Below are 17,561 nucleotides of genomic sequence, written 5' to 3' on the forward strand. Positions count from 1 at the left end.
ATATGTATATGTAGTATATATTCAATATATATATAGTATATATAGTATATATTCAATATATATATATAGTATATATAGTATATATTCAATATGCTGAATATTCAATATCTGTGATAACCTAGAAAAGAAATCTGAAAAATACTATTTATACATGTATAAATTACTTTGCTGTACATTTGAAACTAACACAACATTGTAAATTAACTGTACTTCAACTTAAAAACAGGCAAAAAATTTCTTTAAAAGATTTGGATATTTGTAGCAGAGATCATAGCAAATATTTTAGACACCCATCCAAAAAGCTGAAAACCCAAAAAGGAATACAAATGTCACAGCTGTCAACACATACACATACACACAACAGAATTCAAGATGCAACAGAATTCAAGCCCAAAAGCCAGGGCTGTATATCCTTTGAGGGACACGCTTTGCCTCTCAACAGGACTGCAAAAAAAAAACAACCATCAAAACAAACCCTTCTTTGTTCAACTTACTGTCTGTCATCAGAAAAATTCTATCTTTAAATCAAACACATTGGTAAGCTAAAACACACAGTTAAAATAGAGGGCAACCTACTCCAGTATCCTTGCCTAGAAAATTCCATGGACAGAGGAGGCTGGTGGGCTACACTCCATGGGGTTACAGAGAGTCAGACAGGACTGACTGAGCATGCACACACACACACACACACACACACACACACACACACACACACACTCTTAGGCTCAAACAGAGGGGTCGCAGAGTCAGACATGACTGAGTGTTCACAAGTGCGCAGACACACACACCACACTATTAGGCTCAACCACAGAAAACTGCCAATATTCAACTCTTTCGTCCTACAGAGATGGTAACTTCCTATGGTTCTACCAAACCCACAGGTTAACCTGGCCAAAAGCCCCGGGTGCAATACAAGGGCCACCTCAGACTTGAGAGGCTAAGATGAGGGAAAATATGTTTCTTTCCTTTTAAGAGAAAAAAAAAAATTGCTCCTCAAAATCTTCCCCCTATTCAGTGCATTAATATGAGAATGCTTCTCTTTATGAAAAAGGAGGGGAAAGGTCGAGAAGGGGCTAGAATATACTTTTTGTTTTTTAAAAAATAATGTAAAAGCAAGGAACTCCTGTGCCGGCCACAGAAAGAAATCTGTCCTGTGGTCCCAGACTCCAGCTCTGAGAGTCACTGAAAACATCTCAAAGACACTGCTTCTGCATCATTAGCGTCCCCCAAGCTCCTTCTCCTCCTAAGGTTAGTTGTCTCCTTCCGGGTTCCGGAGCTGCCCGGGGGGACCCCGAATGGCACCACCTGACTTGGGGGTGCTGAGCCAACTGCAGCTCATTCCCTCCCCAGGCATTCTCAGAGAAGGGGCTGGCGGGCAAGATCTCCTTACCCGGCAGCTGCCTCAGCCAACAGCTGGTTCTGCCTGCGAAGCCAGGAATGCCACTTCTGCAGCTGCTGACAAGGGTGGGTGTTCCTGGGCTCCCGGGGGCCCACATGCGCAGGCAGCTTCCTCGCAGGTCAAACTCTTAACTCGGTTAAAAGATGGAGGCTCCATCACTTCCCTTCCAAAGGCAGATCTGACCTGTTCCCAACCTCAAGGTGAAATCACTGAGTGCTAGCTGTCTGATTCCTAACAATCGGTGCAGCTTCAGGCTGACATTCAGACTGTGAGATGGGAGACCTGCTGGGGGGTCCCACGGTCAAGTTTCCAGCCCTCCATAGGCCTGGGGGAGATTCCTCTGCTCCACGGAGAGGGCTCGTATGGGGTATGCCGGGGGTCCCAAAGCTGCCACATCTACATGCCATTCAAGGGACACAAAAAGGCACCAGTGGGGGCAAAGTGAAGGAGTGAAAAAAGCAAAGAAAAGCAGCTGCACAGAGCAGAAATTGCATGAAAAATAACAACAAAAAATGCAAAGAAAAATATCACTACACACACTCATCATCAAATGTCACAAAATTAGGTCCACAGTGATGCCACTATTGGATGGCATCGCTGACTCAATGGAGATGAGTCTAGGTAAACTCCAGGAGTTGGTGATGGACAGGGAAGCCTGGCGTGCTGCAGTCCATGGGGTCACAAAGAGTCTGACTCGACTGAGCGACTGAACTGAACTGAGGCCCATAGTATTAATTCCAACAAGTCAAAGTGAAAGTCGAACCCAAAAGGTTAGAGATGGCATTAAATGGGAGATGTGATTATTAATAATGTGGGTGACGTTTCCTCTCTGGCCTGAGGAAGTCCATCTGGGTGGGGTGGAGGGAGGTGGTACAACTTGAAAATACCAGTCAGTCTAATGGTCATTTTGTCAATTAATAAAATGAGAACAACAACATTTAAAACCAACTGTTTCGACTTGGTGCAAATAAGCGAAGGGCACAGAGAAGGGCATGGCAACCCATCCCAGGATTGTTGCCTGGAGAATTCCACAGACAGAGGAGCCTGGCGGGCTACAGTCCATGGGGTAGCAAAGAGTCGGACACAACTGAGCTTAGACTAATGCTTTCACGCTTTCAGAGGATGGCATTTACTTGTCGATTGGGATGACAAATTCCCCAGCCAGCAAAATATTTTAGAAGACCCCACAGAGGGACAAGGCAGGCAAAACAGACAATAGGATTGTTGCAGAGAGTTATAAAGTCTTGATGAAGTTGACCGGGGCAAGTTTAAGAACTCCCTTAAAATCTAATCAGGTAAACTGCTATCACTCTAAGCTATTTCAGAGCTATCAAATTAGGCTCTTTTCAGGACAGATAATAAAATAGTTGACTCTCCAAGTGAAAAATCTATGGGCCTAATTTTGTGAAATTTGATGATGAGTGTGTGTAGTGATTTTTTCCTTGCATATTTTTTGTTGTTATTTTTCATACAATTTCTGCTCTATGAAGCTGCTTCTCTTTGCTTTTTTTTTTTATCAGTCAATTCTACACTGTTCCAAAAGGATGCTTCCTGGATTGCCCAGCATGCCTGGTGAATGTTGTGGAAAAGACACACATTTAGTGCCAGCTTCCATCCGATTCTCTTCACCAGAGTCGATCCTGTAGCCAGATCCGCTCCCTGTAGAACCTGGGAACCGTGGTGCTCTTTTCCTACATCTCTGTCCGAGGTCTGCTGTGCAAACAGACAAGTCATTGCTCATTTCTGGAGCACGTGCTGACCTGCCCACGTGCTTCCTCCTCCAGAGGCCACAACTATGCATTTTTTCAACACAGCATGTTTGCATGTCGCCTGCACGTTTCTTTTTCCATCTGCAAATACTTCACGGTGAGTATAACATAAGTTATGAGTCAACTGGGAACGCTTTGGTCCTCTGTATTCCTGGAACCAACCTACAGTAGTTTAAGCTTTGGCCTGGGATGGAATTCTAGATTAATATAAAAGTTATCTCCCTGGGGTGGGGGGGGAGGAACATAGAACAGCTGAGCACATGTGCAAAATCTTCAGAGACTGAATGAAAGAAAAAAACGGGGCCCTTCAGGGCTCTCACCAAAACAACATAGTATTATCTCCGACCTACCCCACGGCCCATCACAGGATTTTAGTTACTTGTGGCTCTGCTTGGCTTCCAACATGAAAACAGGATTTTTGAAAACTGCTCTTTAATCCACCTGAGCATTGCTTCACTGCAGTCAGCACAATCCCGGACCACACTTCAGGTGAAGTAACTGCCGGAATTAGGGGGTGCACATAGGGAAAAGGGGCTTCCCTGGGGACTCAGAGGGTGAAGAATCTGCCTGCAATGCAGGAGACCCGGGTTTGGTCCTCCTGGGTTGGGAGGATATCCTGGAGAAGGAAACAGCAACCCACTCCAGTATTCTTGCCTGGAAAATCCCATGGACAGAGGAGCCTGGTGGGCTACACCCATGGGGTCACAAAGGGTCAGACAGGACCGAGTGATTCACAGACACAGACACACACAGAAAGGGCAAGCATCTCAAGGCGGGGCTCAGGCAGTAATGCAAGCCATGGGAGTGGTTATCAATATAGATGAAGTGTCACTCATTCACCTACCATTCACCTGTCGTGTGGCCCAGTTTCTAACAGGCCACTAACCAGTCCCAGTCCATGACCCAGAGGTTGGAAACCCTTGCTGTAGGAGGAAAGAGCACTTCCCACTCCTCACTGCAGAAACAATGACCCTAAGGCAGCTCATCACAATGTCTCGTAAATCCACTCCAAATGTGGACCATGGACCAGCAGCATCCACGCCACCAGGAAGCTGGTGAGAAATGCAGACTCTCAGCACCACCAACCCCCGCCCCCCGACCTGCCAACCAGAATCTGCATCAGGAACAAGACCCCCGAGTGATTCCTGTATGTAAGGTTTGAGAGGCACTGCTCTAAACCAAAGGACGACTCAGCTAACAGTCTGAAAGTTTATGGATTCTGAGAGGTCATATTTTGGTAGCATAAAAATTTTACTGAAATTGTTAATAAAGATACAGAAAATACCCATTAGATAGCTTTTGCCTATTACCATTTGATCTCAAACACTGATATCTTTTTAATTTAAAATTTATTTAAATGTTGGCAGGGGAAGAATTCCAGATTGTTGTAAGAAGCTGAATGAAAGAAGAAAACGGGCCCTTTGGGTCTCTCACCAAAGACAATACAGCATTATCTCCCATGTATCCCATGGCCCTGTGGTCCCATTTTAGGGACCCATTTGTGATAAGGCATATACACATAAAATCTGCTATTGTAATCATTTTTTTGAATTTTTATAATAGATGGATTTATTAATTTAGTTGCACATTGCCTTTTAATCTCACATAGAGACTTAGAAATAATCCGATCTTCCACACACACTTCATGAAATACTTCTCTGTTTAGCCTCTTCTCACGCATGTAAGACATCAGTGTTTTTGTCATCACCAGAACCCCTTCCTGAATCACCTAACAGGTTTCTAGAATTCATCATCATCACTTCGGTTAAAGACATTGAAGGTACAGCATGTTAAAAACCTGCACATGATTCTGTCCCTATAAAAATATTTCCCAACCACAAGCAGCCATTCTCCTCATACCAGCACGGCTGGTGTCTTTCATCTGTCCTGTGGCTTATCCGTGATGTGATCCCTAACTACTGTCTTTTTGTTGTTGTTTAGTCACTAAGTCATGTCTGACTCTTTTGAGACCCCATGGACTATAGCCCGCCAGGCTCCTCTATCCATGGGATTCTCCAGGCAAGAATACTGGAGTGGGTTGCCATGCCCTTCTCCAGGGGATTTTCCCGACCCAAGCATTGAAACCATGTCTCCTGCTTGCCAGGCGGATTCTTAACCACTGAGCTACCAGGGAAGCACACTGCTTTTAATTACCTTTAAAAGACTTGTTTACAACATGCCAACACTTAAAATCATGAGGGTCCAATCCCAAGAACAACTGCTAAACCTTCTAACATTCTCTATCATTCTCTTTTATCCAGGTGACCTTTGCGTTAATTGCTCAGTCGTGTCCAACTCTTTGCAACCCTGTGGACTGTAGCCCGCCAGGCTCCTCTGTCCATGGAATTCTCCAGGCAAGAATACTTGCCATTTCCTTCTCCAGGGGATCTTCCCAACCCAGGGATTGAACCTGGGTCCTCCTTCATTGCAGGCCAATTCTTTGCTGTCTGAAGAACCAGAGAAGCCCAAGGCAACCTTTGAAAGCACTTAAAGACTAGCACTAAGTTAATACAAGACTGAATAACATCTTTCTAAATGATACTTTGTTTCTCAAAGTAAAGAGGGCACCTTACAAAAGCTCTTTGTAAAGGATCTGGGTGTCAAACTCCTTGCAATCACTTTTAAGTGTACAGTTCAGTGGCAGTTAAGTACATTCACATCGCTCTGTGACCATCATCATGGTTCATCTTCAGAACATTTTCATTCTCTGAAACCAGAAACTCCAGACCCATAAAATAACTCCCCATCCTCCCTTTCCCTCCGAAACACCAGTATCTTAATAAGAACATAACCAAATTTGTCTGAAATTGGCCAGTACTATAAAAGTTACCACGTGTTTGACCAGGACAAGGCCGCACTCTCCATCTCTGACCTGACTCCCTCAAGACTCTCTCCCTGTTCAGATGAACAGTGGGTGTGCCAGGCCTGGGCGCCAGGACCAGGTAAAGAACTGCTAATCCTTGGTGGTTCTGCCTGCTATGTCCTGCTGTGAAGCTGCTGTCAGGGCAGGAAGAAGGAGGTCAGAAGAAAAAGAAACGAGAAGTCTTTCGGCCACTGCCAGCTCTGGAGCCACGTCAGATCCACGTCTTTCCAACCTGTCGTACTTTTCTCATATTTTAAACCATTTCCTACATGGGTCACCAAGCTAATTACAGTTGTTACACTTGGGAATGACAGAGCGGACAACATAAGACCAAGGACTTGATGGCCGATTGAGGACTCCCAGGTTGGGAGTTGCTTTCATGTTTAAGTATATACTTTTCTGGTTTAGTTCTTTCTGAAACCCGCAGTCCATAAATACAAGTCAAGAGGGAATAAAACTGCTGGCTTGACCATCCTTTTCGACGCTGAGGGCTGCCCATCAACCAGCTGGCAATAGGGTCACACGACACCAACTGCTGACCATGTATGACATGGGCAGTAAGCTCAGAGGCTGTTAGAAATGCTTTGTGAGAAGCCTCTGCTGAGCAAAGCGTAGTTCAACAGGAATAGAAAGCATCTTTGGAATATTGAGGTTGCTACCTTAAATAAAACAAGCCAGGAACAAAAAAGGACAAACAATATACGACTGCGCTCATAGAAGTATCGAAAAGAATTAAAATCATAGAGATAGAAAATAGAAAGGTGATTACCAAGGACTGGGGGAATTAAGCCTTTGCTGGATACACTGTCTCAGTAGATTATTGCAAAATGGAAAAGTTCAAGAGACCTACTGCTCAACAACGGGAATGCACTTCACAACTACTGAACTGTATGCTTCAACATGGTTAAAATGGGAGTTTTAACATTATGTGCTTTGCATCACAATTTTTTAAGAGGAAACGGGGGGGAAAAATAAAGTATCTTTGGGATTAAAAGTAAGTAGGAAAAAAAAAAGAATTCCATTAAGCTCTGTCAGGCCAGATACACTGTTTAAATGTTATTTTGCCTTTTTTACATCATCTTGAGAAGGATGAAAGGAGCTGAATTCTCATCTGGGGAAAGGGAGAAGGCAAGACACAAAAATGCTGGCCAGGTCACTTGGTCCTTAGTTTCTAGATCACATCACCCTACCTGAGAACCTGATGAGAAAGAGCCCAGACTGGGCAGCAGTGACTGTAAGACAGGTGGTCTCTTCCGCCCCCGCTCCCTGCACCCACCGCTACTGCATATCACAACTGCATCTTCACCACCAGGTAAATCCTGAAGAGCATTCAAGATGCTCAGATGAAAAAGGAACTCAGAAACTGCAAAACAGCCCAGAAACATCACTGCTTATCAAGCCCAGAAATGAGGAGTGTACTACCAAGAGGCTCATCTCTGCTCAAGGTCTCGATAATCAAGTAGCCCGTCAGTCACACACTACACAAACACTGACCTTGAAGCGTCTGTTCTCAAAGCAACTCGCAAACAAAATTCAGAAACGATGAATGTTAAACACTGGCACACAACCTCCTTTCGTTTCTTTATGTCTTAAACTTTAATGTGCCTCTGAAGGAGGGACCCACTTGTATAACATTAAAAATGGTTTCCTTCGGGATTAACAGATACAAACTGCTATATATAAAATAAACAATAAGCACATACAGTATAGCACAAGGAACTGTATTCAATACCTGCTAATAATCTATAAGGGAAAAGAATCTGGAATATATACATATTTACATATAACTGAATCACTTTGCTCTATGCCTGAAACTAATACAACATTGTAGATTAAGTATGTATGTATTTGTATATGCACTCAGTCATTCAGTCATGTCTGATTTTTTATGACCCCATGGATTGTAGCCCACCAGGCTCCTCTGTCCATGGGATTTCCCAGGCAAGAAAACTGGAACGACTTGCCATTTCCTACTCCAGGGGATCTTCCCGACCCAGGGATCAAACTCGCACCTCTTGTGTCTCCTGCACTGGTAGGCCCATTCTTTACCGCTGAATCACCTGGACTTCAATTTCTTAAAAAATTGTAAATTGGTTTCCTGGTAAAATGGAGAAGCTAGGCTCCTTTTCAATTGTCCAGATATAATCAATGGGCCGGTGTGTAGATTCAAGTATTCGTTCTCAGTCATTTTCACTTGTTTTACACTAAAGAATGGGAACCTTGGAGCAGTGGTCCCTACAGACAGAGGAGCTTCTTCAGTTGCTTCACAAGGTGGACAAGGAGGCTCAGGATATGTGGTTTGCTCCATCCTGTCTTTACAGGGATCAGGTCCCCTCTATAGACTCACTGGCAGACCAGTATTCCCAACACTAGGCAAGTTTACAAACTTTTAGGGAAAGTCGCCATGAAACTGATCATCACCCTATATGTCTGCTTCGTCCTGATCCCCAGGAGAGAAACCAGCCACGTGCAGGGTTCTTCTGTCGCGTCCCGGTTGGGACGCTTTGCTTTCCATTTGGGAGAATTTTTTAACTGCGTCTCTCACACACTCAAGGTGTGCATTACACATTCCTTTTGGGATTCCGTTTCATCACTGAGAAAAGATGCCTAGGGCATGAGGGGTGGGGGATGAACACACGTGCCCTTACTCAGGGCCCCTTGAGGAAGCAAACACGGCTGGTACGGAGCTGCAGGCTCTCTGCTCACCTGACCATAGTCCGTCTGGAAGACCACAACGCCCTCCGCGCAGGAATTTACGGTACTGGGGAAATGCTGGCCATTTTCTCTCAGCCAGACCCGTGCTCCCTGTAAATAAAACAAAAAGCATATAACTATGAGTTGAAGCTGCATTTTGTGGCAAAACACCACCCATAAAATTACTATACTTAACTAAATTCCTTAAAAAAGTCAGTTTTTGAAAAGCAAATGTCTTTCTCAAATAAGCAAGGAACGAATCTTCAAAGAAAGCATCACCCACAGCCTTCTGTGTTAGCTGAGCAGTCGCGTCCGACTCTTTGCGACCCTATGAGCTGCAGCCCTCCAGGCTCCTCCGTCCATGGGATTTTCCAGGCAAGGATACTGGAGTGGGTTGCCATTTCCTTCTCCAGGGGATGTTCCCGACCCAGGGACTGAACCTGGGTCTCCTGCGTTGCCGGTGGATTCTTTACCATCTGAGCCAGCTGGGAAGCCCACACACACCCACAGCCTTACATATGTACGAGAGTGACTGACAGCCCCACCAGACAGAGGAAGAAAAGAAAGGACAGAGAAAACCGTACTAAAATGCAACTGATTTCTGTGGATTATCTCATTTCATTCACACACGCCCTTTGAGGTCATTTATCATCCCATTGTATAGATGGAGAAGTGGAGATCCAGAAGTAGCTTGCCCAGCATCTCACATGAAGAAACTGCAAGCTTAATCAGGTCACCACACTGCTTCACCTCAAGTCGAGAACTCTACGGGACGTTCAGGCTCCAACTTCCCAGGTCCAAGCCCCATGCATGCACTTCCCCACTTGGAGGGCACTGACTTCCTCCTTGTACAAAATCCACTGACCTCTCCACGAGAGGGATTACGTTTTAGTAAGTATTACACCCCAGTCCCACTGGTACGAATCTTGGCAGGATTCCAACAGATAACAAATGCACCCCAAAATTTGGAATTACAGCCCAAGAGATAGCAACTTCCAGATCCTACTGTTTTAACCTAGGGCAAAATGCTTTGGCATCAATTTTATTTCTCTTTTTTACTTCCCCACTGGATAAATGAAATGGCAATCAAAATACCTAGCTTTCTAATGCTGAATTTCCTCTTTCTTTGATTTCCCAACATGAAAACCGTTTGTTTTCAAGGACGAGTGATAAAAATGTTTGCAGAAATTACTGGGTGTTCACCGGTCATTCAAATTATAAACAGTTACCTTTATGGCAATGCTTATACATGGTGATGGGAATGTAAATTGGTGCAGCCACTATGCAAACAGTATGAAGTTTCCTTAAAAAACTAAAGTGGAACTGCCACATGATCCAGTAATTCCTCTCCTGAGTATATATCCAGAAAGGAAAAAAATACAAAAATACAAAATACAAAAGATACATGTATCTCAATGTTCATAGCAGCACTATTTACAATAGCCAAGACAGGAAAGCAACCCAAGTGCCCATAAGACAACTGGATAAAGAGGATGTGATGTATAGATATGTGAAAATTGCTTAGTCATAAAAAATAATGAAATACTGTCATTTGCAGCAACGTGGATGGACCTAGGTAACTTATGTTTAGTGAAATAAGTCAGAGACAAGACAAATACTGTATGATATCACTTATATATGGAGTCTGAGAAAAGAATACAAACATATATGCAAAATAGAAACAGACTCACAGGCATGGAAAACAGCCTAGTGATTACCAATGGGAAAAAGGAGGCAAGAGGGATGTAGTAGGGGTGTGGGATTAACAAATACAAATTACTGTATATAAAATAGATAAGCAAAAAGGATATACCATATAGCATATAGAATTATACCCATATCATGCATTATATTCATTAACCCACAATGGCATATAATCTGCAAAAATACTGTACTATGCTGTACACTGAAACTAACACAATAGTCTACATCAATTATACTTCAATTAAAAAATATTTAATTAAAAAAAGAATTACTTTTATGACTTAGTGTATACCCAATGTGCTGGAATCACTTTAGTATCTCATATTATTTCTACTCTGCTCAATTTCATCAACTCCAACAAAAATGAAACAGTGGAAACACACCAAAATTATCACCTGATATATTAACAGCACTTAAAGCTTCTTTTTTTTTTAGAACTTTCAACCTCATATCATTGATCTGCTTATTAATTTGTTTTAACTTGAAATGTTAAATGAAACATTCAAATGTATTGGTTATTATACATTTAACTTCTAATGTAAGGGACTACTACTGATCTCAACACAGGGAGATGGAAGGGGATAAACAATGTCCAAGTAAACTAAGTATACTCAGCACTTTATGCTACTTTAAATTATGTTATTACTCACATAAACAGTAGCTTCCAGTAATGGAGTGCCCATGAGATATCCCAGTCGTGTGCTAAGAGCCTCAATAACACTGATACTAACTTAACCTTTGGTAAGACAGGAATCCTTGCCCTGAAACTCAAGTTCAGAGCTTAGGTCCTTACCTAATGTCACACAGCTAGTGACTAAATCAGGTCTCAAACCTTTCCAATTCCTTATTCCATGCTCTTTCCACACACCACACAATGTGTTTCCTTAAAGTAATTCATGAATAAATAAGACACACTAGTAGGTCAGTCAACAACTAAAACATACCAGTACACAATGGTCACTTTAAGCATCCAGTGATCACACACAACTCCTACTACAGGGGAAAATTTAAGACATAAAAATCCAACTTACAAGTTACTCCCTCAGTGCCAATGACAACTGTTTAAAACATACCAGCCAGGATCTAAAACACTTGTTGTCACCACTGTGACCTGGGATCCCCACGAAGTCAATCTTGAGTTTGATTAAAGTATTTAGGACCAGCATTCTAGACCTCGGGGCTCTGGGAGGAGGGGGACCCAAAGATGGGGCCACCCATCCGTGAGGTTCTCCAAGCATTTCCACCAAGATCAAGGTGACTGGAGTCCCAGGTTGAAATACCACCAGCTCCTGTTCCTCTTACAGGTTCCAGAGCTCCCCTAGCATCCCTACTGCCACCCTAAATAAGGACCCCCCCACAATGGGCAACCCCCTTTCTCTTTAGTGTGGGAATTCTAAGTTAACTCCCAACTTCAACCTTCCCTCCAGGGAGGGGTTGAAATCCTCCATAATGAAGATGGGAAACAGTATCCAAAACGAGTATGAGGGGTTTCTTTACAAATTCTGAAGACCACCTTATATGAAGGACACAGGTCCCACCAACAGGGCCGAGTTCCCATCCCGGCACAGGTCGGTCAGGGAGCTCCAATTCCCACTTTGGCTTGAGACACCGGGAATATCCAGAAAGGACACAAGTGCTGGGCAGTCCTGGTTTATTAGCAAACAGCTCTTTTCCAAGAAGAACACTTACTGCAGGCATCTCTAAGACTGCTCTTTCAAATACCATTTCACACCAGAACTGCAGTATTTTAACGGTCTAGATAGAGACTTCCAAACGTCTTAACTACTTTTTTAGCCTTTTTAAAATTCACATGTCAAGACACTGCAACACTGAAAGCCTTCAAATACCTACATGTAAAGAATCCACCTGCCAAGGCAGGAGACTCAGGAGACTCTGGTCCAATTCCTGGGTTGGGAAGATCCCCTGGAGTAGGAAATGGCAACCCACTCCACTATTCTTGCCTGGAAAATCCCATGGACAGAGGAGCCTGGTAGGCTATAGTTCATGGGATCACAAAGAGTCAGACATTACTGAGCATGCAAACACACACACACACACACACACACACACACACACTCTCAAATGGAAACTTTCAAGGTCATAACACAAGAGCTTTTACTCATTAGGTAAAACCATGAAATAATCAGAGTGGACCTCCGTCCCAGAATCCTGAGTCCAAAGCTTTCTGTTTGCTATGATTACCACCTGCACTGCTTTGATCAAAAAGGATTTCACGTCTGTTTCCCAAGTCTCAAAATTGTCTATTTATATGAATTAAGATAATGTTATGAAACATCACTGAATTAATATAAATTGTCACCAGGATTAATATAAACCTCCCAACTCCCAGAGGCTGCAGTGTGCTGTTTCTTTCACTTGAGTTTTGCTGTGGCTCTTTTCAAACCTTCTCATTTCAAAGTATTACCAAGCCCGTTGTTGACACAGTCCTGCCTACATGATCAAACACACAATTCAACTTACTTAGTCCAAAGGTCTTTCTCAACAGGTGTGAAGAGCTGCTGATAAACAAGTCTTACAAAATCCAGCCCTGATTTCCAATCCAGAGCCCCCTAACCAGTTTTCCTAAACCCAGAGCAGTGTCTTCTCCAGATAGAAAGGGAAATGCATTCAAAACACCCCCTTTGTTCTCTGAAAAAGTTTAAACAGGCAATTTTCATAGAATCAGACTTGCAAAGTAAAACTGGTGCAATGGATATTTTTCACATAGATGGTTCTGGATGGTTTCTCTCAGCCCTCAAACTTTCTGCCTCCATTCTATTTGAAAAGAACACATATGCCCCGGTCCAGAAAAGAGGCCACCCACAGGCATTTGAAAACGAAGTCACAGACAGACATTTACCAGAACTTCCAAGTTTGAGTAGGGAAGAAAAATACGCCCAACCATATGCAAACCATTATATTCTGTCATTGTTAAACAGGCTGATAATTTAATGTACAACACAGGCATATGGAGAAAACTCCTAGCATATGGGGAAAACTCACAACTGGAGTAAAAATATGCCTTTAAAAGCAGGTGGAACAAGTTGGATCACAAAATACACGTTTTATTAAAACTCTGTATGTTTTCATCTTAATCTGAGACAGGTATGTGTTAAATTCAACTTCTAAAAAACTTTTCTGCACACAATCACCAGTAACAGTTTTACAAGACAAAGCACTGGCCCAGAAATTCCCATGTCTTTGAACTTGAGGGAAATCTTGTAAGATAAGGGGGCAAGTAATACCATTCCTTTAAAAATTAGGTTCACAGAGATTCCATTTTTCCACTGCCAACGAATAACTTCCTGGCTGTACTAAAGACTGACCATACCAAGTGTTGGTGACAATGTGGAAAAACTGGTGGTGATATAAAATGGTATATCTACCTTGGAAAACAGTTTGGCAGTTTCTTAAAAATCAGAATATAATCTTGCCATATGTCCCAACAATTCAACTCCCAGAGATCTACCTACTCAAAGTTTTTCAAAAGCCCTGTAAGCTAATATTCACAGCAGCATTGTTCACAACAGCTGAATTATAGAAATCACTTGTCGACAGAAGAAAAATGCACAACCTAAAGTTGCAGGTTAGATTTTATTTGGGGACCTTACGGAGGATTACTGCCTGGGCACCAGCCTCTCAGCTGAGTTAACAGTTCCAAACAAGCAAGGGAGGAGCCAGGATATATTGGAGGTTCTGCTGGGGGGAGGAAGAAAAAATGTGGTCCAACACCAAGAGATTACTGCTAATCACAAAACGCAGCATCTCAAGTTAACAATTACAGTGTTTTTCTATGTATGGGAAGATGCATAAAGTCTGGGCTCACTGAATTTATTCCCCAGATATGCATCTTAACTATCTAGGGCCAGGATCCTATTTTTCTCCATCCTGAATCTCCTCAAGCTGCACTGTTGAGCGTGGATACAGTAGCTGATGGTGGGCACCTTTTTTTTTTTTTTTTTTTTTTTACGGGAAAGGCAGGCAACATTTTTTTTTGTCCACACATTCAAATGTCCATCAACTGGTATAGAAATAACATGTGATAAATCTATATAATGAAAGGCTCAGCAATAAAAAAAAAAATCACAGAATCACCAACAAGGATGAAACTCAAAAATATTACACTAAGTAAAAGAAGCTCACATAAATAAGTATATAGCATAGAATTCTATATATATGAAATTTCTGGAAGAAGAAAATTCATAGACACAGAAACTAGATGAACAGATGCCCAAGGCTAGGTGTGAGGGCAGGAAGACACGCTGACTGTGTGTGGAAGAAGGAACCTGGGTGGGGAGGACAGTGGAATCATTCTAAAACTGAATTGTGCTGATGGAGGCACAACTGTCTAAATGCAACAACTGTCTAAATGCCCTAAACTCCATTCAACTGTAAATCTACAATGGGTGGGTTTTCTTTTATGTGATTATACGTGGCCATTTCAAACTATTAAAAAAAATTTAAATCCCAGCCTATATACTTCTCAATGGTACATGAATATTCTTAACCATTCCATAATGGGAAAAACCCCATCAGGTCTCTATAATTGAGCAATGGTAATGTGAAGAAACACACACACAGGAATAATGACTCTGTGTGTGTGAGTGCGTGCGTGCGTGCTTAGTCGCTTCAGTTGTGTCCGACTCTCTGCGACCCCATGGACCATGGCCTGCCAGGCTCCTCTGTCCATGGGATTCTTCTTCAGCTGTGTTAAAACTCTGAAGACTGATCTGTGTTGGGTTCATTAAGTCCCCACTCTCTATTAACATAGACCAGGAGGAGCTCAAAGACACAAGGCTACCAGGAGACGTGTCCAAGCTCATCTCCTGATAACACTCTGTTACAGAACATGCTGTTGTTTAGTCACTAAGTCGTGTCTGACTCTCTTGTGACCCCATGGACTGTAGCCCACCAGGCTCCTCTGTCTACGGGATTTCCCAGGCAAGAATATTGGAGTGGGGTGCCATTTCCTTCTCCAGGGGATCTTCCTGATCCAGGGCTCCAACCAGTATCTCCTGTATTGGCAGATGGATTCTTCACCACTGAGCAACCAGGGAAGCCGGTGGTAGACAGTATCTCTGTTGCAATCATCAGCCTCCCTCCCTGGAAGATAATCACAAATCCCCAGCCAGCTGTGTGTGACTTGCAGTAACTTCTTGGGCAAGCAATTGTACCTGCCACTTTCCTGCTAACATGGAAACACAGCGTAGCTTTGCAGAGCCTGAAGTACTTAACCTTCTGGCCCTTCTGCACAAAAAGTTGACTGACCCCCATTTAAGAAGCTAAAAATCACTATCACAGATTTCAACCTGCTGCTGCCCCATTTTTTTTTAAAAAAGGGTTTCTTTTGGTTTTAAATTACTACATTTCTTTTCTGATTTCAAGAATGATTTTCTTCCCTGAACTTTGAAAAAATTAAGTTTAAAAATAAGGTAGGGAAACAACCCTAAAACGGGATAATGATGATGGACTTTAAATACCATACTGTGTGGCATGTTCTAATTACAGATTCACAGAAAAGAGGACATTCTTTAGTCAAACCCACAACTCACTCTCAGACCCACAACAGGGCACCGCACCTATTTTTCTCCCATAACTGCTTACTTCGCCCATGTTGAGTGCCACGGTTCAGGAGTCCTAACAACCTACACGATAAAGTCACAGTCTGTTTCTGAAATGTGATCTGCCTTTTAAAAAAAAAAAAAAAAGAAAGAAAGTCAAATAACACTGTAATGGATAAATTAATATGGCTATTGTTTAAAAATGTATCTTGAGAAAAGCACTCTATCTTGAGATAAAGGAAATTAACCAATAACGTTTCCCTGCCTACCTACCTACTTACCTGCACTGGGTCTTAGCTGCAGCAGGCAGGATCTTTGATCTTCTAGCTGGGGCATGCAGGATTTTTAGTTACAGCATGTGGGATCTAGTTCTTTAATTAGGGATCGAACCCGGGCCCCCTACATTGGGAGTGTGGAGTCTTAGCCACTGGACCAGGGAAGTACCTAATACGGCTATTTAAATCTGCAGTATTTTCAACAGCCAAAAGAAAGTTCTCCTTTTTAGCCTGCAATGACTTAGTAAATAAGTAACCTGGATTTGAAGATGTCTAATATAACAAGTGGTAATGAATCCGCCCATCTAATGCAGGAGTCGGGGATTCGATCCCTGAGTCAGGAAGATCCCCTGGAGAAGGACATGGCAGCCCACTCCAGTATTCTTGCCTGGGAAATGCCACGGACAGAGAAGCCTGGCAGGCTACCCCACAGGGTCACAGGAATCAGGCACAACTTAACGACTAAACACCAACAAATGTGGCAGGCTGGGACATGAGGGATCCTTGTTCTTGAAGACACTTGAGTTCCAGAAAGGAGATGTGGGTAATATATTATAGTACAAGAATTCAAACAGCATTTTTAAAACTGAAATATAATTGACATGTAACATTAGTTCCAGGTGTATAGCATAATGATTTGATATTAGTATCTACAGAGAAGTGATCAAGACAATAAATCTAGTTAACATCCATTACCACACACGGTTAATATTTTTTTCTTATGACAACTTTTAAGATTTACTCTCTTAGCAACTTTCAAATAACCATACGGTATTATCAAGCATAGCCACCATGCTGTCCATGAGATCCGCAGGGCTTGTTTTACAACCGTAAGTCTGTAGCATTTGAAGCTCTTCATCCAATTCCTCCACCCCTCCCTCTGGCAACCACTCATCTGTCCTCTGTAGTTCTGAGTTCAGGGCAGTGGTTCTGATGGTGAGGGTCCACATATAAGTGAGATCTCTCCTCGTGTATAGTCATTTTTGTTGTTGAAGTAGGAATACCTTTTCATCAACTGCACAGATATTTTTTTTCTAATCCTCATTACTCAAATCTGTCTCCAGGACACGTGGTGTTTATAACTTACAAAGTTCTAACACGGGTTCCTCCATCTCATCAGTATTGACATTTTGGGTGAGGGAATTACTTGTTGTGGGGGAGGGGACTGTCCTAGTTGAGAACCACTGGTCTAGAGTGAATGGAAAGTTCGAGAGCCACAGCCAAAGGAAAGGAGCTTTCAAACCCCATTAACTGAAAGCAGACTCCACTGTCTCAATTCTAGGAATTTCCACAACC

General features: G+C 42.7%; 1 protein-coding gene across 1 annotated transcript in view; it reads right to left on the bottom strand.

Moving 5' to 3' along the window:
- The window catches only part of MYO10 (myosin X), a 252,256-nt gene that overhangs the window by 189,843 nt on the left and 44,852 nt on the right, over positions 1 to 17,561 (bottom strand). The window contains exon 2 of the mRNA XM_020887818.2: positions 8,738 to 8,836. Coding sequence (XP_020743477.2) covers positions 8,738 to 8,836 — 99 coding nt within the window. The remainder of the gene's footprint in view (positions 1 to 8,737; positions 8,837 to 17,561) is intronic.

Source organism: Odocoileus virginianus, chromosome 14, assembly GCF_023699985.2.
Source record: "Odocoileus virginianus isolate 20LAN1187 ecotype Illinois chromosome 14, Ovbor_1.2, whole genome shotgun sequence".
Classification (NCBI taxonomy): domain Eukaryota; kingdom Metazoa; phylum Chordata; class Mammalia; order Artiodactyla; family Cervidae; genus Odocoileus; species Odocoileus virginianus.